General features: G+C 51.2%; 8 protein-coding genes across 8 annotated transcripts; 3 read left to right on the top strand and 5 right to left on the bottom strand.

The window, feature by feature from the left end:
- Window positions 1-573: 573 nt before the first annotated feature.
- Window positions 574-2,606, bottom strand: N7539_007787 (uncharacterized protein; the record flags this gene model as incomplete). Its single annotated transcript, XM_056937388.1, has 6 exons — window positions 574-713; window positions 772-1,054; window positions 1,138-1,313; window positions 1,381-1,652; window positions 1,742-2,078; window positions 2,150-2,606. The coding sequence occupies 6 exons, from the start codon at window positions 2,604-2,606 to the stop codon at window positions 574-576; spliced, it is 1,665 nt and encodes a 554-aa protein (XP_056787253.1).
- Window positions 2,607-3,505: 899 nt separating this feature from the next.
- On the bottom strand, window positions 3,506-4,789 carry pgxC (putative extracellular exo-polygalacturonase; the record flags this gene model as incomplete). The annotated part of the gene is made up of 1 exon (XM_056937387.1): window positions 3,506-4,789. The coding sequence occupies one exon, from the start codon at window positions 4,787-4,789 to the stop codon at window positions 3,506-3,508; it is 1,284 nt and encodes a 427-aa protein (XP_056787252.1).
- A 2,711-nt stretch (window positions 4,790-7,500) lies between these two features.
- Window positions 7,501-8,226, top strand: N7539_007785 (SRPBCC domain-containing protein; the record flags this gene model as incomplete). Its single annotated transcript, XM_056937386.1, has 1 exon — window positions 7,501-8,226. The coding sequence occupies one exon, from the start codon at window positions 7,501-7,503 to the stop codon at window positions 8,224-8,226; it is 726 nt and encodes a 241-aa protein (XP_056787251.1).
- A 973-nt stretch (window positions 8,227-9,199) lies between these two features.
- Window positions 9,200-10,411, bottom strand: N7539_007784 (protein kinase domain-containing protein; the record flags this gene model as incomplete). Its single annotated transcript, XM_056937385.1, has 1 exon — window positions 9,200-10,411. One exon carries the CDS (start codon window positions 10,409-10,411, stop codon window positions 9,200-9,202), a length of 1,212 nt encoding a protein of 403 aa, XP_056787250.1.
- A 1,724-nt stretch (window positions 10,412-12,135) lies between these two features.
- On the bottom strand, window positions 12,136-12,432 carry N7539_007783 (uncharacterized protein; the record flags this gene model as incomplete). Its single annotated transcript, XM_056937384.1, has 1 exon — window positions 12,136-12,432. One exon carries the CDS (start codon window positions 12,430-12,432, stop codon window positions 12,136-12,138), a length of 297 nt encoding a protein of 98 aa, XP_056787249.1.
- A 285-nt stretch (window positions 12,433-12,717) lies between these two features.
- On the top strand, window positions 12,718-12,990 carry N7539_007782 (uncharacterized protein; the record flags this gene model as incomplete). The annotated part of the gene is made up of 1 exon (XM_056937383.1): window positions 12,718-12,990. One exon carries the CDS (start codon window positions 12,718-12,720, stop codon window positions 12,988-12,990), a length of 273 nt encoding a protein of 90 aa, XP_056787248.1.
- A 2,363-nt stretch (window positions 12,991-15,353) lies between these two features.
- On the bottom strand, window positions 15,354-17,304 carry N7539_007781 (uncharacterized protein; the record flags this gene model as incomplete). Its single annotated transcript, XM_056937382.1, has 2 exons — window positions 15,354-17,083; window positions 17,160-17,304. 2 exons carry the CDS (start codon window positions 17,302-17,304, stop codon window positions 15,354-15,356), a joined length of 1,875 nt encoding a protein of 624 aa, XP_056787247.1.
- Window positions 17,305-17,818: 514 nt separating this feature from the next.
- N7539_007780 (putative endosome-associated ubiquitin isopeptidase (AmsH)) lies at window positions 17,819-19,490 on the top strand (the record flags this gene model as incomplete). The annotated part of the gene is made up of 2 exons (XM_056937381.1): window positions 17,819-17,965; window positions 18,030-19,490. 2 exons carry the CDS (start codon window positions 17,819-17,821, stop codon window positions 19,488-19,490), a joined length of 1,608 nt encoding a protein of 535 aa, XP_056787246.1.
- Window positions 19,491-19,634: the final 144 nt, after the last annotated feature.

Below are 19,634 nucleotides of genomic sequence, written 5' to 3'. Positions count from 1 at the left end.
GCCTCACTTGATCCTTAATCCCTCTTCTGCGATTCCTCCCCGAACACCCACCGACTCAGTGCTTGCGGCAGACATTCTTACGCACGACTCCCCTAGTACGGGCAACAAGATGAGCGCAATCTAATGCTTGTTCATTTACTCTCGCTACCCGAGTTTCCCTAGATTCCGTAGGCTCGGTGAACACGAGCAACTGGCGTCCTGGCCGTGCGGTCACGACCCTCAACCGGCCATTACGACAGAAGCTACAACAGCGCCGACGACCAGTCCAACTTTGCTCGAAACTTTCATCGTGGGATCAATCACTTCGGAAAGAGTCTTGCCCATCGTCGTGTCATTCGACGACTGGAAAAGTGTGGATGTTCGACATCGTGGAAACAGTGCTGAAGTTACAACTTACTCGAATGGGGAGGAGAGGAAGAAGAAACCAGCACATGAGCTTGGATTTACACCCATTACTTGATACCAACCCCAGCGTCGGGTTCAAGATGTTCTCTGGCAGCAGTTGGATTGCAATTTAGACTATCATTCAAACTCTTGTCTTTGCAGATGTTAATATGTGGCGACATCAACCCATCACAGATTTGGCCGCGCACTATTCTCCCAGCGCATGGCCTGTTCTATAACCTTGGCCACTGACACACATTTCTCCTCGCCGAATCGACCGCCGACCACTTGTATTCCAACGGGCATTCCATCGATCAAGTTGATATCATCTGTAAGTTGAGGAGACATAAGTATTGTACAAGCTTTCTGGTGCCGTGGCAAACTTACACTGCTCTTTGTTGAATTTGTCCCCAGCATTTCGTGGGACATGATCCAGCCATTCTTGATCCGGTAGATCCTTGTCCTTCGATACGACAGTCGCAGGCACAGCCAGGGCAGCATAGCCCAGTAGATTCCAGATACTGGTATATCCAACATATGCGTTGGATTTGACCCAAGTCCACGGCTCATAACCAACCCATGGGGTGTTGGGCATGATTAAAGCATCGATCTTGGAAGTTGTCCACCGGTCGAGATATTTGCTTTCATAGAGATATTTGTCTGCGTGAAGCTGTTGGCAGAAAGATTTGATTTGCGTTAGCGGTGCTAGATCTCCTATAGAGAATTTGCGAGGAGATGTTCAGGGAAGGGTACCTGGTGAGTCTCGGACGTAGTGAGAATATCTTTCTCGGTGCCTACGAGCATTCCTTCAATCAACGGTTCCCCCGTCATCTCAATCTTTTTGCGGCAACCTTCGCCGCCATCGGAAAGGATCGCTTTCTCCCATAACTGATATGCATACGCATGCGACGAAGGATCCCATTCGAACACTTAACGCCGCTGAGTGAGAAAAGGGTGCTCCCAAAGAAGACTGAATTTCAAGAAGCGAGTTCATACCTTCATGGCCCGCATTTCTGAGTGCATTCACCGTCTCTCGCACTGCTCGATCAATCGGCGGTTGCACTTTGACCACGCCATCGTCCACCAAGAATCCAATCCGCAATCGCTTGGTAGGAAGCGCTGCTAGACTTCGTCGCCACGGTACAGGCGCAACATGCTGGTCGATTTCCCAGGGCAAAGCAGACGGTAAAGCCTCCATGTACCGTTCGATACTTGCTAAACTGCAACTCATAGGGCCTGCGACTGAGCGAATTATATCCTGTCCCGGACTTTTTGCATCGAGTCAGACCAAATGTGCGAAGGTCCCCTAAGAAGAGTCTTCTTGAGCCCTACAAATGAGAACCAGCGCATCACTTACTTTCCACGTTCATATGGGTGTCTTCCCGGACTTGGTGACAAGCCGTATATCCCGCATAAACTTGCAGGGATTCGAATCGAACCACCCAGATCTGTTCCAATGCCCAGTGCGCTACCTCTAGCGGCCACCAGTGTCGATTCTCCGCCAGAGCTACCTCCGGAGATCAACCTTCGATTCAGTGGATGAACACATTGCCCAAATACATGATTATACGAGTCGGACATCATCATCGACTGTGGGAGGTTTGTCTTGACGTACAAGACCGCGCCCAGGCGACGTAACGTTTGTGCTACAGCTTTGTCGGCCGGAGCTGGATTATTAGTCAAACCGACCCATCCTGGACAAGAGAAGCGAGTCAGCCTTGAAGCTTGCAAAGGTTCCGTCAGATGGTGGCTTTGGAGGGCCCACCTATGGATGTGTCTACCCCCTTCACGGAGAACAGATCCTTGATAGAGACGGGTAATCCATGTAGTGGACCAATCGGTGTTCCAGTTCGCGCGAGATATTCGTCCAATTGCTTCGCCGTCGCAAATGCCTCTTCAAAGAGGATCTCTGTGCAGCAGGTCGTAAGTTGATGTGCCAATGCAGCGCGCTTGGCGAAGGCTCTGGTCAGCTCCAACGACGATATTTCCGCAGAGGACAGTTTGCACAGAAGTGCCGTGATATTTGTTTCCTCGGTCAATGCGAGCTCGCGTGGTGTTAGTTCCACCCGTATGATTGTGAGTGCGTTGGGTTTCGAGTCTGGTGAAGGGATTGCAGATAATCGCCATTCGATCGGAATGAGAGCAAGTTGGCTGGCACGCTTTTCAGCGGCTCGCTCCAGATAGGAAGATGGGCTCGTAGACGCGGGTGTCGTTGTCGTCATTATTGACTATTGAATCTCGTCCCCACTGACGATTCGGTGAAGTTCCTGAAGGCTCAAGATGCCTGAACTTAGATTGTTTGTACAGGTTGGGGGTGCATATATACTTGTATGATCAGGACTCTTTCGGTGCTTGGGAATCCAAGGTTCACTTTATGCCCCTCTCCGTTGATAAGAAATGCGGAGACTGCGGGGAAATGGGAGAGACTCCTGTCCGTACTTGCCCGAATCGGTAGATCAACACTCAATGAAGCCGAGCCTTATCGTGTAATCCGGCACACTGTGTTTCTGGTGATTTCGACGCTACAACTACGATGCGAGATATGGAAGTGATGCGGACTTGATCAAGAGCCAGACTTTCGGCCAGTGAACAAGCTCATCGGCTCAACCTGCTTTGTAGTTCCTCAGCCTGACTTATCATCAGCACATCAATTGTGATCGGTTTCATCGCAATAGAAAGGGAGCTAGCTATTGCTGATCATGTTGGATGGGTTCTACCACGACGGCCGGTAACATCGGTCAGGAATGAAAGTACAGTATAGGTAGCACTTGGTAGGCTCACATGGTCGAAGTGTAGAGGCCAGGGTCCCGTACCTAGTAGTTACAAGATGCTAGTGTCTTTACTTTAACACATTAGGTACTCCGTGTAGCGGCGGTCCCCAGGAGCATGAGTCTGGCAGGTTTAAGGTAGTAGGCTACATTGGTAGTGATCTTATGGGTCCTTTTGGAAGGAAATATACTTGCACATTGTTACGAGAGGCTTCACGAAGGTGGTAGATTGAATTCGTTTTCAAATGCTTCGTCCACCGCTGGATATGATCAGAGGTAAGTTGGCAGTGTTTCCTTGCCAATGTGAATCCGGAAGGTATATCTGTCTCAACCGAGGCTTTTCCAAAACACATCTAACACACTCCAAGGTGCGGATTCAGCTCGGCCGTGGTATTGACGCAAATTGCTGTGGGATTAGCCAGACTCTGTGGAATGACTTGAATGTTCTTCAACTTAAAGTCCTTGCAAGAACTTGCCGTATTGCACTGGATGATGACCGACTCCGTATGGTTCAGATGCGGTAGTCCAGCATCGTACCAGCAAGGATCTGAAGTGCAAGATCCGTCACCTGGGTGGTAAGTGTTGAGTGAGCCCGTGAAGTCCTCCCAAGTGAAGTTTTCCATCACAACCGATGCATTGTTCACGCGAGGCGCCTTGGTCGAGCCTTGATCGAAGTAGCTTTGAGTGACAAAGATGGGGAAGGTCACGTTGTAGACTCGGATGTTCTTCCAGCTGACATTCTTGACCAGACCTTGTCCACCGATCCAGGACTTGAAGCGAGCAGCATAGATGGCGTTGATCACCGTCACGTCCTCGAAGTGAATGTCCGACACGTTGTTGAAAGAATTGGGATTTGATCCTAACGAGCCAATGCTCATTCCGTGACTCTGGAAGCCGATCGTGTTGTGCTTGAAGACCACATTGTGGGATCCGTCTGATACCGCGATTGCATCATCACCATTGTAAAAGATACTGTCGGTGACTCGGACATTGGTCGCAGAGACATCAAATCCGTCGGTGTTGAATGGGAAGGATTCGTTGTCGGACTCTGCGTCGATAAACGCATGACTGATATCGATGTTATCGCCCTTCAACTTGACATTCCACGCGATCGGCTTTCGAGACTTGAAGTACTTCATTGATCCATCAGTGGTCTGGAAATTCATCAAATGAGGCCGAGAATCGATTCCTGTTCCATTCGCTGGGTTTGCATCCCACCACGCCTGGCCGTAGGAGTAGATCCAACCACTGTTGATGTCTTCTGATCCGACATAGTCGATCTGAGGTCCCGAGAATGTGAACCAAGTATGTCCATCTGTATTTGGAACACGATCCGTGCCGTTGACGATGCGCTGGATCTGAGCAATACTCTGCGGCAGGTGGAGGTTGCCCTTGACCTGTATTTCGACATTGCTCAAGTTGGTGGCACTGATCGGTTTGAAGATATTGTAGTCCACACCCTCCTCGAAGATAATCACCGAATCATGAGCACATTGAGCGAAGATGCTACTGACTGTTTCGGAGTCGTCAGCCGTCTGGTCTCCACTGCATGGAATCACACAGCGATGGGGTCTCTTTGGAGACCCAAAAGTGAGCCCGAAAAGGAGGGCGAACACAGGCACGTGCGAGAGAAGCATGATGAGCGTCGCTTGGTAAAATGTAGCTCGTGGATGGCTTCATGACTGCGTCCTTTACCGCCTTTAATAATTTCGATGAAAGCATACGTCAATTCCCCGGAATTTCCAAAAGTGGCCAAGATCGTCAGGACGTGGCACCCAAGTCATGGTCCATTCTCGCTGTCCTGCGGGGAAATCCCCACAGTAGAACTAGAGTGGACATGTGGATGGATTTATTGCTCCGTGAATGCGGTGTTGGGCCTTTATTGGTGGAAGTACAATTATCCGGGTGTCTGTATAAGATTCAATAAAGCAAGAGTCGGGGTTGACATTACTCCCATTGAGTAAGAACAAGAAAGAGGTATCCAATATCTCCGAGGGTTTTCTTTCTAAACATTAGACGTTGTGTTGCACGGTTGTTAGGCAGATCACAATTCGTGCTTTATCATACATCCAGTATCGGAGCTAAAGTGACCCTGGAATCTATAACGCACCGAGTCCATGTATTGGTTATAGGGGTAATGATAACTTTACATCTTGCAGAGCCAGTCCGTAGAGCTTGGGAGTCAAAGCAGCATAACTGGATAAAATATCCCCCATTCCACCATTTGGCTACCCGCGTCGCCACCGCGCTCGTCTCCCATAGGCGCCAGGTCCAGATGTGGAGGAGTTGCCGGCGGGTATTCGGGAGAAGTGGAAAATGGGGATCAAGTGAGGACCCCTTCCTCGGACAAGAATGAAATAAGGCCAAGAAGTAATTTTCACAAGACTCGATCGATATAAGACGGACATGTACTGAAGAAGATTGATCATATGAATAGTTACTCAAACTAATGTTGCCTTCGTTTTAAAATAGGGTATGACTGTGAGCCTTTTATGAGGGCTGTTCGTAATAGTCCAACCTGATATAACCACAGACGCGTATGTGGTAGCTCTGACATTGTATGGTATGGCACCCAGTGCTACCTATCAAATTACCCAGAGGTCTTCGAAGGCCTCATGATAAAACTTATACAGCTGTACGCGACCAAGATGTTTGATTACATCACGGAGACAGAACACGGGGACATAATTCTCGTGCTGGTGGTCATGGTGGAAAATTCTTGCGATGGGCTTGAATAGATCCGAGAAAAGGAAGAGAAGACCCCAGATATGACGAGGGTCATGGACCAAGAAAGAAAAAAGTTCCATTTTCTCTTCCGAAGGAACAGAAGATATTGATCAAGTCAAACATGACTAAGTAGATGATAGCTCGCGAATACACGGACGGAGCTCATAAAGACACAGTGTAAGTTCTTTTCTCAGGTCTCAATTATTTAAAAAGAAGTATCGTCGATCAAGACGCGATCATCGATAGTCCATGCTTGAATAATTCGTCCTTCGTCCACGACCATTCAGAACGCGGGGAATGGCGTAGTCGGGACTGCCACCTGTGAATGTTGCTTGGAATGGACCTCTTTCGAGGAAAAAGCCTCGTTAGGTCGGAGTGACGGATTAGAGACGTTGAACTTATAAGCTTTTGGACTCTTGGGAGAATGAAATCAGAGCAGATTCAGCTAGAAGGCTCAGAGAGGAAAGGCCTGTATTTTTGGTGTTAATGACAAACAGCTTTGTTAATGACAAACAGCTTTCTTAACCGACGCTGAGATCAGAATATGTTAGAAAGTAGTGGAACTCATATCTAGATTCTGGAGTAAGACTCGCTTACGTTGGCTTCGAAACCCCCAATTGACGAACTAAGTATAGTGTCGCAGTAAGGCTGTTCTAGAAATGAACGGTCACTGTGGGTGAGTAGGGATTGGCGGTGTCTTGGCGACTCTTATCTATTCTCTGCGTACCTAATTGGACATCGCATCTGAGAAACGAATTTGGGATTTGGGTCGGGAAAAACGTACTATACCCGGTGTTCTACTGTTGTGGCACTCAAACCGATAGGGCCGTTCGGATTGCTTGTACATGTTTTGATATAGCTAATCGAGAGGCTTAAATGAAGGAACGGTTCTCAAAGTTTCAAGATGAAGCCTTAGCTGATAGTCTGCCCAAGGTACCTGGGTGGTGAATATTCAGATTTGTGCCAAAAGTGTGGATTCCTTAATCTTTAGTTAGCATGTCATCAGCGCAATTTATCCTGCACTTTGAGCTGGATTTACCACAAGTGGAGGTCATCGTAATGTGTTGTAGAGACGCTTTGAAGATCGGGCTTGATAGATGTGCTTAGCTAATACTGTGTGCTCCAGCTGGTCAGAGGGAGTTCCCCGCAAATTGTGGAGCGGTGACTGCAGCTTCGATAAGAAGCTGAGCTCGGAAAGGCCGGGCTCTTATCGTCGATGACGCGAGGGACGTACAGGGGCTATGGCAATGCAGGCTTATCGGCTAATCGCATACAGTGAGATTTCTACTTAGTGACATGTAAGTTAGGTACTGAACGTACTGGTAGGCGGTAGCACCGAGCAATCCATCTGCCTGCTCTCCGGACATCCAAGCCTTGCGTAACCGAGCCAAGCAATTCAAGTTTCTGCCCATCGCCTGCGTATCGTCACTCAGCTTGTCTCGCGCAACATTTACACTCATCGCCCCTACTTGACTTCGTTTGAATACTTCAATTTTCACCAAACACCGGACACCAAATTACTCTACAAAAGGTCCGGGCGTCTCAACATCCACGGGAAAACAACAACAACAACAACCAAGAGACACTTCATCCTCCCACAAGACGAACCAACGATCCCAAAATGTCCGGAAGCACCCTACAAGACCCCACAAACTCCACCCGATCAACCCCCAACATCGACGTCCACGACGCCGTCCTCCAAATCGGCAGCTCGGCGCTCGTCGCCGCCCCATCCACGCGTGTCTGGGCCGCCCTCCTCGACACATCCACCTGGCCGGAATGGAACACGTTCGTCCCACGCGTGACGATCCGATCTCAAACCGGGACTACACAGGCCGACACAACCGAGCCCGACTCTGCTCCTGGCACTGAGACCCCAGCTGCGTCTACAGCTCCAACTCCGTCTCTCTCCCCGCGTCTCTGCAAAGGCACGCGCATGACATTCCACGTCCGCATGGACCCGACGTCCACCAAGCCCCAGGCCGCGCGCGACACCCACCTCGTGGTAACGGAGTGCGTGGCGCCAGATCCTGCCACGAGATCGCCCGGGCGAATTGTCTGGGTCTCAGATACTGATGCACCGGGTGGATTTGCGCCGTCCTTGTTGACGGCCGAGCGGGTGCATGAGGTTGTGGATGTGGGAGGGGGTGAGGCGGCGGAGGTGCGGAATTGGGAGTTGCAGAGGGGGTATTTGGTGTATGTGGTGAAGTGGGTGTTTGGGGCGAGGTTGAGGAGGAATTTCGAGCTTTGGGTGAGTGATTTGAGGGCCTTTGTTGAGAAGGGAAGCGGGAGTGGGAGTGGAAATGGTGATGGTAATGGGGAGAGGGGGCGGAGCCCTCGGGAGTGAATGTGGTTGCTTAGTGTGAAGTTGATTGAGGGTATATCTACTCTGCTGGAAGCGTGACAAAGCTGCGTGATGAGGTAAAGCTTTGCCGAGCTCCATGGTGGGTGAGAGTCTGGTGGTATAGGCATAGGCATATCTACGGCCTCCACTGGTCTCAGTGAATCGATGCCTATCCAACCTACGATATCTTAACGGCGAACATGGTCATGTGTGTAAAAGGGGGTATGCCCCTCCCGTCCAGAGGTAGCTAGTGGGAGAGCTGCACTCAGTGACTCTGGGTAGATCGGTTAAAGCATCGGAAGAATGAGTGATGATCAATCACCAACCATTCCATCTTCAACATTGAGCGTCGACTTTGGGATAGGCGTGACCCGGATGGCGTCGAATCCTGAAATAGTTGACAGCTACCTTCATCTATACATGTAGTACGGCACATGACACTAGACCCGACGAGATGCGAGCGAAGTGAATCTGTATTTTGTATGTGAATGCAGAATAAATAAAACATTATATATGTTCAACGCGAGGAAAGTCTGCTCTCGAGACTCCATCCAAATTTCTGGGTATCTTCAGTATATGCCGTGCCTATGGACAGAGTAGCCAGGCGAAAAAGATAAAAAATAAAAAATAAAACAAATGCTCCAAACATGCAAATAAGAAACGTGAAATAGAAGAGAATGGTACAATGGTGGTTGCAAATGACGCAGAAAAAAATAGATGACCATCTGTGCCCAACATCAGATGCGACATGAGAATGGAAAAGAATGATAGGTGGAACGAGAGCAAGAATGAGGAGTAGAATGATAGAGGATATGATCGTGGGGGAGGAAGAAGACAGAGAACGATCACGTGGGCTAGATGCAAAGGATAGTCAGAACAAGGCGCCGATCCTCACCAGACCGCTCGTCAGGGACGCATCCAGCTCGAAAGACTTGTTCAGGCAATGTCCGGACATTGACGTCGAGCTAAATATAACTCAACACGAAGCCAATGCCACCCAGTCACCTGTGAGAATCCGTTGCGTGGGATCCTTAACCACAGCCGGCTGAATCAGCTTCTCAACGAACCCATAGCGCGGAATGCGACACCCGTTTGACCCGGCACGCGTAAAGTCCAAGATGCGGTGGCCGTCCTTGGCCATTGCCAGACGTTGAAAGTTGTTGGACCCAGGGTAGAGAAGCAGGTCACCCGTTGCGGCGGCAATCAGAGTTGCAGCAAGAGAAAAGACATCGGATGACGGCAACGGGGCAATCTCGCCAGACCGAAGGGATGCTAGCGAGAGTAGTTCGGGTGCGGTAAATGGCGGGGTGAAAGCTGACAGGGCAGTTTGGTTGACGTTGGAAGTGGAGCTCGAGTCGGACGGTATTTCATACGCCGAGGAAAAGTCCGCCAGGAGAGGTTCGAAGGGAAAGGCATCGGGAGTGTCTGTTACCGTAGGACGAAGAAGCACGTTGTGAGGCTTGATATCGCCGTGGACTAAGCCGGCCGTGTCGTGCAGCCATGCCAGACACGTAATTAATTTGCGCGCCATGTCCCGCCAGGAATCGGGTCCCTGGACCGGCTCAAACATGGTTGCCGTCGAAGGGTTGTGTTTGCGTGCATCGGCTTTATCTTCAATGAATGTGGACAAGGCGAGTGGAATGGCAGACATCACCAGCGCGTCGTATTCAGGGAGGAATCCGTGAAAGGGAACCATATAATTCTCGCATCCGGGGGTCAAACTCAGGCGAGTCATCGTCAGAGCCTCGCTTTGAAGGACCTTGTGCGCATCGCGGCGCAACGGCGCTTTCACAGCTAAGATGCGGCCCGTTGAGGCCGGTGAACTCGGCGGCGTATGCAAGGACCCCGTCGATTGTTTCGGTACGGATCGTGCCCTGTATACGATACTCCATGCGCCACGGCCAAATTCAAACGGGCGTCTGCTTTCATCATGGCAGATGTCAATTTCGTCAGGGAAGATTAGTGGCACACCGACATGTCTCGTCGTTTGCGCGGATGATTGTGTAGAAGAAGATGGATCCTCTGTAGTAGGGCTGGGGGTCAAGAGCTCAGCATGGAGGACGCCCTTGCCGATGGGTGTGACCGGTGGCGTCAAGGCTGAGGCCGATGTTGGCGAATGTGGAGGACTGCGCTTGTCGTGTAATCCTGTCCTCACCGTGAGACGCACGGGGGAATCGCAGGGCGCCATTTTCAAATGGAAGTCGGCTTTTGACCTTCTTTGAATAGTTCACTCCAGCGCGTATTGTTTTTTTTTTTTTTTGGTCAAAGTAAGAGCAGTGCTGTAGCCGGTCGAAACGGCTATCAAATTATCGAGCCGAGAGAATTAGAATAAAAAAAAATTAATAGTCGACCACCGATAGGTGCTTGGATTCCACGGTGTTTAAGCTGCAATTGATGACAAAGAGCAAATTGCGCGGTACGATGTATTGAAACCACGTTATTTTGAGAGGGAGATGATCCAGTCGGTTTAGATCAAAGTAGTTCGTGTGTCTCTGGATATTCACGTCGACTGATGGTCGATCGTCTCGCTGCACGGCGGGGAGGGGGGCTGCTGCTGTCAAGTATATCACCGATTTTCAGGATGATGACGTCCGTGGGCGGCAAAGAGGCGATTGCGCGAAAGATTGGTACCGCAGCAGTGGCTCCGACTCAACCGGGTCGATCTGACAGGTAAAAAAAAAGAAAGAAAGAGAGAGAGAAAGACGAGCGCTTTTATTTGAGCATGTTTTGTGACTGTTTGATTGTTGGCAGCTCAAAGAGGTCTCGAGAAAGATGCACACAGAGCGCAGAGACGGTATGCGCCGGATCGGATTACCGGGCGAAGAGGAAGGTCAATGGAAGTGGCAGCGCGTACTCATGACTCGAATTTCTGGAAGACTGCGAAACGGACAGAATCAGTCGAGTGGAAGAAGCTTGACCACGAGAGCGACCAAAGATAGGGCGTGGTGTTTTGCCTGGATGGATTCCGTCGGCTTATGGCTGTTGGGACCCCAGGAACGCGAACTCGAGTGCGCGCGATCAAAAAAAAAAAAAGCAATGAAAATCTGAGGATGACCAGTCGCCGGGATCGTGGACAAGAAAAGGATGAATGGGCGAGACCAAATGGGAAAAAATCTCGACAAACTGCAGTTGTCTGAACCTCGGACGAAAACAGCACTTTGCAACGTTCTTCTTTTTTTTATGATTATTATGAGTTTAATTACACATATTATGGTTATGATTATCATGATTATGATTATCACGATTATGATTAAAATTTCAGTTTTTCTTGTATTGACTTTGCAAGGACCAAGAACCGACGGCCTTTGAGCCAGTGGCAGATCCAACGAAATAACCATTTCCTCCATCCTTCGTTGGGGGCAATTGGGGGCCAGGCTTGTGTCGACTTCCAGTCCCAAACTCTCACTTTAGGATCACTCCAACAGGAAGAAGTTAGTGGTAAGACTAAGTATTTAGTAGTAGAGTACTCACTTAGTTACTACTACTACTACTACTACTACTGCTGCTGCTACTGAGACTGCTGAGGGTCGACAAAGGTCACGACGGTTTGGACAGAGCCTCTGGACGTCTGAAAAAAGACGATCCCCACAGAGGTCCACCTGGACATGGACAGCACGGGCGGATCCTCGAGCGTGGGCTCTGGACTCGCATGGACGGCCATTCTCGACGCTTGGACGGGTTGACAACGCAAAAGACACCGGGATAGGGAAGAGGGAAGAGGGAAGACGGCCCTTTGAACACGAGTTTTCCGGATCAAGTGTGCGGAGAGGATCAGAAGGAACACAAAAACACAATAAGACCGCCATCGTCGTGTGATTCTCATCTCGTTTGTGAATCAGATCCCTGTCTTGTTGAGACATCAGACAGCACGCCTTGTTCCGTTCCCCGAGTGCCCACTGGCCATATCCATATTCACACGTTGCTCGTCAGGTCGGTTCGTCCCTGATGAGTGGACACGCGGATCGACAGGTAATCTCCTCTGCGTCTGCGCAGAGGGGTGATGACCTCGCTTGTTCGTGCAGTTGCCTCGGTCGCGTAACAGTCGAGATGCAGGTGGGCTCCTCGTCCCTGGTCACCTCCATGGGACGTGCGGATGTGACGGTAGTACTCGACCAGTCCGGTGGTCGGAAACCTCAGGCTCCAGGGGAGGGCTGGGATATCCGCATTGGGCGAGGACAGGGGATCGGTTCCGTGGGTTCCTCTGGTCATCTCCACGGCCGACACCCGACACGGAGTCCAGATGGGGCGATGGAGCGACTTGTGCAATTTCCGGAAAGACGCTAGAACCATGAGCAGTCGGGTTCCAGACTTTGCGCGATTCCCGAATCCTATGACCCAATACCCAATACCCAATACCCAATACCCAATACCCAATACCCAATACCGCAATACCCATAACTACCGAGGCCGTACAGACTGCACTTGCACTCTGTGTATCAGCGGTGGCCCTGTGTGACTAAGACGCTAATCGACCTGGAGTCCATAGTCCATACCATGGCGATTGAGCACGCTTCTGCAAAAGTCTTCACCCAACCCTTCCCAGTTCCCACGAGGCAGGGAACCAGACCAAACCGCCAGGACCACCAGAACCCCGTGGTCGGGTCGCCCCGAAACTGGAGTCCGTCGCCCCAAGTTGACGGTCGGATTGGTCCCGAGCAGGGCAAGGTTGCGAACAAACCTGGTTATCGACCTAATCTGGGACCTATCAAGTCTGATCGCCGACCCGAGTTGTTTTCTTCCCTGGAGACCCTAGGGATCCAGGTCTAGAGGCTTCCTATCGCTCGACCTTCTCACCCCAGTGTAGTAGTAGTCAGCCCTGACGTGTGCTGGGCTTTTGCTGCTCTCTCGTCACAACTCGGAGTGACCACGTCTGCTTGACCGAGCCCCGTTTGCGGCCGGGTAAATGCATGGACCCGGGACTCGCGGGCTGCATCCAGAGAGTCAAGCATTGCAATCCAGTGCTTGCTCGTACCGCGCGCCGTGCTCGATGCTCTTCTTCCCATCTGACGATCTGCCGGTTGTCAGCCACGAGGTTTCGTCGGACCGTATCTCCAACAGGTACTGGATGAGGTCCTGCGATGGATTTGCATAGATCAGTCATTGTACAATGTGCATACTTGGACTACCGATGTACTCGGTAGTCTACTACATCGGTAGTCATCCTGGTGGATCTCATTCATCAAGACTCTTCAAACATCCCAACATCCTTTCCCTTCGATATCCACAATTGCCAAGGAGTTGATAGACCGTGACACCATGTCTTCATGGACACACTCACAGACCCTCCTGCCGGCAAGGATCGTTTTTGCTACTATCATGGAGGACCCCCGACCACCTTCGGTATTGCACGGTGGAGTCCTCCGTATGCACCCCAAACGCCCATCGACGGAATCTCCCAGCCACACGGTTCCAAACCAACAATCTTATCCTCACCCCCCAAATGTGGTCTTATATACCGTAGTGACCTCTTAGGCGCCTACTCCCGGTAACTCACCGGCTCCCGGGGGCTGGGAGGATCCTTCCTAGCAGGAATTCAAGAGCAATGCGGTCATCCAGGATGTATGTCGAGGATCCTCTTGGCTACCAGCACATGTCACATACACACCTCAATACCTGGGACCTGCAGACGGCGCTAGCAGAACAGCCGCATATTTTTTTTTCTGCGGTACAATGGAGTCATGGGTGGAGTCCCTGTCTCCGTAGGGGCCCGCGGACTGGAAGTGTGTCATATTTAAAACATAGCAACTTAGACAAACTACAATAGGTAGTAAGTTAGTAACCACCTAGACAGTAGACACTAGATACTAGACACTAGACACGGTCCCGTCCCGCTTGACTGCCGAAAAATTCCGTGGCTGTCGTGGTGGAAGGGGGGTTGCCATTTGCAGTAGTGCCGGTGGACAGTGACCCTCACACGAGTGTATGGCTGGAAGCGTGCAGGATGTTCTAAAAGTTGGAAACCCTCATTTCATGTCTCTCCAGTGGAAATAAGATTGTACTCGGAAAAACGGTCACAAGTCTAGCAGATTCACCCTGCAGAGTCCTATCTTCCTAGTGTACCTTAGCCTGTGGAGTAACACCAAAAGTAATGTCAACAAGCAGGACAACCTGCCACAAGCACACAAAACTTCCATCTCATCCAAAGCTGCCATCAGGAGATGATTTTCCAAGGTTCCCATTTTCCAGTTTGACAAAGTCATGTGTACCACTGGGCGGGTGATTTTAGATTTTAAATTTTAGATTTTCTTTTTTCCATTTTGGGGGGCTTTTGTCTTTCTGCTCTCGCCTTTTTCCCTGCAGGATGCGCCGGGTCCATCCGCGCGACCAATTGTTTGGCCCCGTGCCTTCTCCGCTGGCTCGGAGGCAGCGTGGCGGAGCTGGATGGGATCGACGCCGTTAGCGAGGGACAGTCCATCGACTCAATCGGGTGTCGCTTTTCTGCATGACGGAGACCATCGCGGTGGTCATGCAAAATGGTAGTGCTTTCCAGTGAGACAACATGATGAAGTCATTGGACTCATCACGACAAGAGCAAAGAGGAATTAGGGCTAAATTATCCAGAGATGCACTTTTGCAGTAGTAGTACGGACCCTACTGAGTACCGAGTACTGACTACTGAGTTATCAGTCTTGAGTTTTGACTCTTTACCTACTCTCCACGAGTCTGCATTCTCCACGAGTCTAATAGACCTCCGTGCCTCGACGGGGGTACTTCAGGCTATCTACTGCAGTTGTACGCTTTCTGGCTAGTCCCTCTGGCTTCCTCAGTCTTTCTGGATGTTCTTTCTGCATTATTATAGCATGAAGAGGTGTGTCGAAGGCGAGCACTCGGAAGGATGCAATGGAGTTGGGGGGGGCTCTGCACGAGCTGACAATGAAAGAGTGGATCAATTAGCATAGTATTATACATATATGAAGGGGGAAAAAAGAGGGTGGAAAGAAGCTGCTCGTTCGAGTTGTACAGAGCTTGGGCGTAAAAATGTCCCTGATCACCCACGTCTCGGCAGCCAAGAAAATGAGCAGTTCATATACACCACTGTACATAATACAGACTACAGTATCCCTGTTCGGAAACAGACGCAATGTGCAGCCATTCCCTCCATTCCCCGTCCGGGTAAGCATGATCAATACCTAGTGCATGCGCTTGGGCACCACCATGAGATTACGCCCTGCTCGGAAGGAGGTCAACGTGCCTCCGATCATGCGGCTAAACTGGGTGGGCGTCACGGTAGGCGCCTGCTTTTGATATTCGAGAAGAATATCCCACATCACCGCCCCAGGGATGCAACGAAGACGGATATCGGTAAAGTCGTAGTCGAGGTTTGGTTGGAAATAGGTCTCGGGGTCTTGATCTTGGTCCCGACGGGAGTCGGGCAGAGCTACGGGACCGGAACCCGCTCGGAGTCTTTTCCTGGCATATCGTGCCAGCGACGGTATCGCCTCGACGATGTCGTTGGTGGGTCGATCCACGAACAAAATCTTGAACAACTCGCCAACGGTGATGTGATTGCGAGGACCGAACACGGAGGAGAGTGCCTCGAACAGGCTTTCCACGTGTTGTCGTGTGTCCGCAGGCAGAGGTCCGATCTTCTGCAAGAATTCAGGATGGGTCTCCGGCTCAAAGTAAATGACGGTGCGCGGCTCACGCGGGAACAGCTCGAATTTATCAATCAGCATCGGCTCCGAGGGTCGTCGGTCATACGTGAGGACCGAATCATCAAAGTTGTCAGACGCATTCATGGTGCGAAAGTCGTCGACGAGCCGATCCCAACTCTTGTATAAACGATGATGCAAGCTCGCAAGGCGATTGGCGAGCGCCGCCTTCTGCGTTGCAATCTTGTCGTCAATCAATTGCAACTCTTCAGCCGTGCGGCTTGGGTCGGCAGCTGCTCGAGAGAGCGCTTGCGAGGTCCTGTCGATCGCGATCTCGAGACTGGCCAGTTCATGTCGGCTGTGCGCGATCGAATTCTCCTTATGCAGGGCGGTCTGAGCTTTCTGTCGCGCTGTCTTGGCTGGTGACTTGACAATGGGGACCTTGGAATCCTCCTGATCACCGGCTTCGATGTCATCAAGTAGAGTCTGGTGACGCTCAGTAAAGATGCGAGGACAGTGGGGTACATCAGACCGATCGCGCTTCTGACAAACGGGTGCAAGCTTCACGGGTGGTGGCATTCGACCAGCAGGCACGGAGACCTGGTGTGCCGCGGCCCGCTCCTCGACTCGCTCTCGTCCCTTCAAGGTCACGTCCACAGGCTTGATGGTGATCCATGAGTGCTCCTCTTCGTAGCAGCTGGCGACTTCAAAGGCTTGCGCAGCGACTGTCTCGGTCAGCAGCGCGGGTCTCCGACGCTCTGCGACTGTTCGGGGAAGAACACCCTCCACTTCGCTGGGCGGCATTGAAGCCAGGATGCGAACACTTCCATATCTGTGTAAGCCTCTTTGCTGCATACAACTTTCCATCATTGCGCTCCACCATCGTTGGGGTGTGTAGTGGTCCGCCTTCTGGGCCGGAACAGGTGGGCTGGCCAAAACAAGGAGAGTGTCATTCCGGGGTAATGATATGCCTGCTTTTTCGATTCGATGATCGACACCCTGCTCGGGAAGGTGCTCGTCGAATATGTCAACCCAGTCACGGCGGGTGTATATATCCTCGGAAATCAGCTTGTAGCTCGAATCGCTTTTCGCGAGTTCCCGAAGCCAGGGTTCATAGACTGGAAGATCGGGCTCGATGAGGAGATGACGTCGTGGTCGCAAGTACTTGTGTATTGCGGCAGAGAGGAGGCCAACATTGGGCCAAAGATCGAGAATGTCGATGGGAGGGCTTTGACGTAGGTACGGAGAGACGCGATGGAGGACATCAGCTGTGGCGAGAGAGATGAGTTAGCGAACGACCTCGTGTGTTGTGGCGAGGAGATTGCTAAGGAGCTTCGTACACACCGCAAAGCTTCTCGCTAACAATACTGGTCTGTAGTACTGTTCTCCGTTTGAGCTTCTTTAAGATATGCGAATGCATATCCTTGCTCAACGGAAACTGGTCTACTGGCAGCCATCGCTGAGCCAGAGCTCTTTTGGTTATGGACATGTTGGACCGGGATAGTGGTGATCAGCGCATGGGATGAATGAGTCTAGAGTGTGTTCCTCTCGTTCGATCCATGATTAGATCGACAGACAAGTTTCCACCCTGAATATAGTTTTCGCAGGCAGTGGTGTGTAGGTTGCAGACCGCGCACTTCTTTTTTTTTTGGCTGGTTTCGAAAGATTTATTGGAGAAGCGGAGAAACCTGCGGCGTCCGCAGGATCGCCCAACCGGGCCGCATCCCCCCCCCTCATCGTCATCAAAACAGTTTCCGTTATCGTGTTTGCCTACTACCGAACCCTTCACCGCGCAGTCTCGTGACGTCCAAAGTGTGCCGAGGCACAGATAATATCGAATGAGATACGGCTCGAGTCCTTATACCTGCTCAATCTTTCTCCCCATCAAAAATCATGCTCATTTGAGCCCGCCACTGTGCGAAGAGGGGTCACGATCGTGATTATCCACTACATTTTGCGCCCCAATCCAAGAGCCTGGACTCGAACTCAAAGTGATCCTTCCAATGACGTCCAAAACTGGGGTTTCCGTCGCCGGCGGCAGCCCTCCGCAAAGTGTCGAGAGGATCACTCGGATCGCTCAGGAATATGACTACAACCCCGCTGTGGCTTTGAAATACTGGCTCCGGACGGCTTCCACATTGATGCGAGAGGTGAGATACATCCAGCTCTTTATCACGGATTCAAATGTGGTCTAACATCAACTTCTTTATCTAGGCGCAAATTTACGAACGCGAAGGCCACGATGAACAAGTCTACCTCCTTCTCTTCCGTCACGCTCAACTGGTCCTTGTGAACCTGTCGAAGCACCCGGACGCTCAAAAGAATGAGAGCGACAGGCAAGCTCTCATCAAGGCGGAGAAGGAAGTCGAGAAGAACCTCGCCAGACTCGAGGTGCTCAAGCCGCGCATCAATAAGCGCTATGAACGATACACTCAATTGATGCGCGAGCGGGAGTCCCGAAAGCATTCATCGGAAGACAATGCGCATCTCGACATTCGAGAGCGGCCCGCGGACCCGGCTTTGACAGGTGTCGCCGAGCCCCTGGAAGCCGGCGAGAATCGTGATCTCGCAGTACGACTCGCACATTCTGAGCTTGACCGAAGGGCGACTGTGCGCAGTCGTCGGGCCGCTGGTGAATGGGGTGACTGGGGAAATGCATACCAAGCAAAGGCGGCCCCGTCGGCTGATCTGGATCTCAGTCAGCGCATTCAACGTATACGGAACAACATGGATAACAAAGGTGTATCTGGTCAGCCCACCCATCAGCGGCAACGTAGCTCGCAAGGTGCAGTCTCGAACAACTCGGCAGCCTACAACTACCCAAGCGTGCCACGGCGCCAGGCTGTAGATCCTGCACTGACGACTGCGCACCTTGCTATCCACGACAAGAATGCAGAGCGTCAGATGCCCCCTATCCTTCCGCCTAAACAGCATTTGGAACCCAGTCAGGCGATGTTGGTTGACGGTACTGCGGCATCGAAACTACCTCGGCGTCCTCCAAAAGAATCTTCCGAACCCAATCCACCGGAGAAGATTCAAAGATCAGGAGAGACCCCACGCGCAAAGCCAGACCTTGATCCTGCCAGTTATACATTCAAGCCTTCTGCATATCTTGAGAATGGCAGTCCGTTGCGGTCAGTGTTTCTTCCCGCTACACTACGCTCGCAATTCCTTGATTTTGCCGCACCGAACACCAAAAACAACCTGGAAACGTGTGGTATCCTATGTGGGACTTTAGTCTCAAACGCCTTGTTTATCTCCCGTCTTGTTATCCCGGAACAGATTGCGACATCTGACACCTGCGAGACCGTCAATGAGTCTGCGCTCTTCGATTACTGTGATGCGGAAGATTTGATCATGCTCGGCTGGATCCATACTCATCCTAGTCAAACATGTTTCATGAGCTCGCGTGATCTGCACACACACTCCGGATATCAAGTGATGCTCCCCGAAAGCATTGCCATAGTCTGCGCGCCCAGTAAGAGTCCGGACTGGGGTGTCTTCCGCCTGACGGACCCGCCTGGCCTCAAGACCGTGCTTAATTGCACCCAGACGGGTCTGTTCCACCCGCACGGCGAGGCGAACATCTACACGGGGGCTCTTCGCCCAGGCCATGTTGTTGAGGTCAAGCAGTTGAACTTTGAGACTGTGGATTTGCGGCCTAAGGGACAATGATTGAAATGTCGGGTCGTATTTTAGCCAGATAACCTCGTTTTATTCTCTTCCGCCACTTATGATACCCAGTTTCTATCCTTTCTTTTCTCCGTGCATATGGCCCCTCCGAGCATCCGTATCAGACATGACTGAGCCTCAGTGTTC

Source organism: Penicillium diatomitis (assembly GCF_028827545.1).
Source record: "Penicillium diatomitis strain IBT 30728 chromosome Unknown utg000011l_segment0_segment0, whole genome shotgun sequence".
In the NCBI taxonomy this organism is placed as follows: domain Eukaryota; kingdom Fungi; phylum Ascomycota; class Eurotiomycetes; order Eurotiales; family Aspergillaceae; genus Penicillium; species Penicillium diatomitis.
The sequence above is the reverse complement of the archived record's forward strand: the minus strand, read 5'-3'. Positions and strand labels throughout refer to the sequence as shown.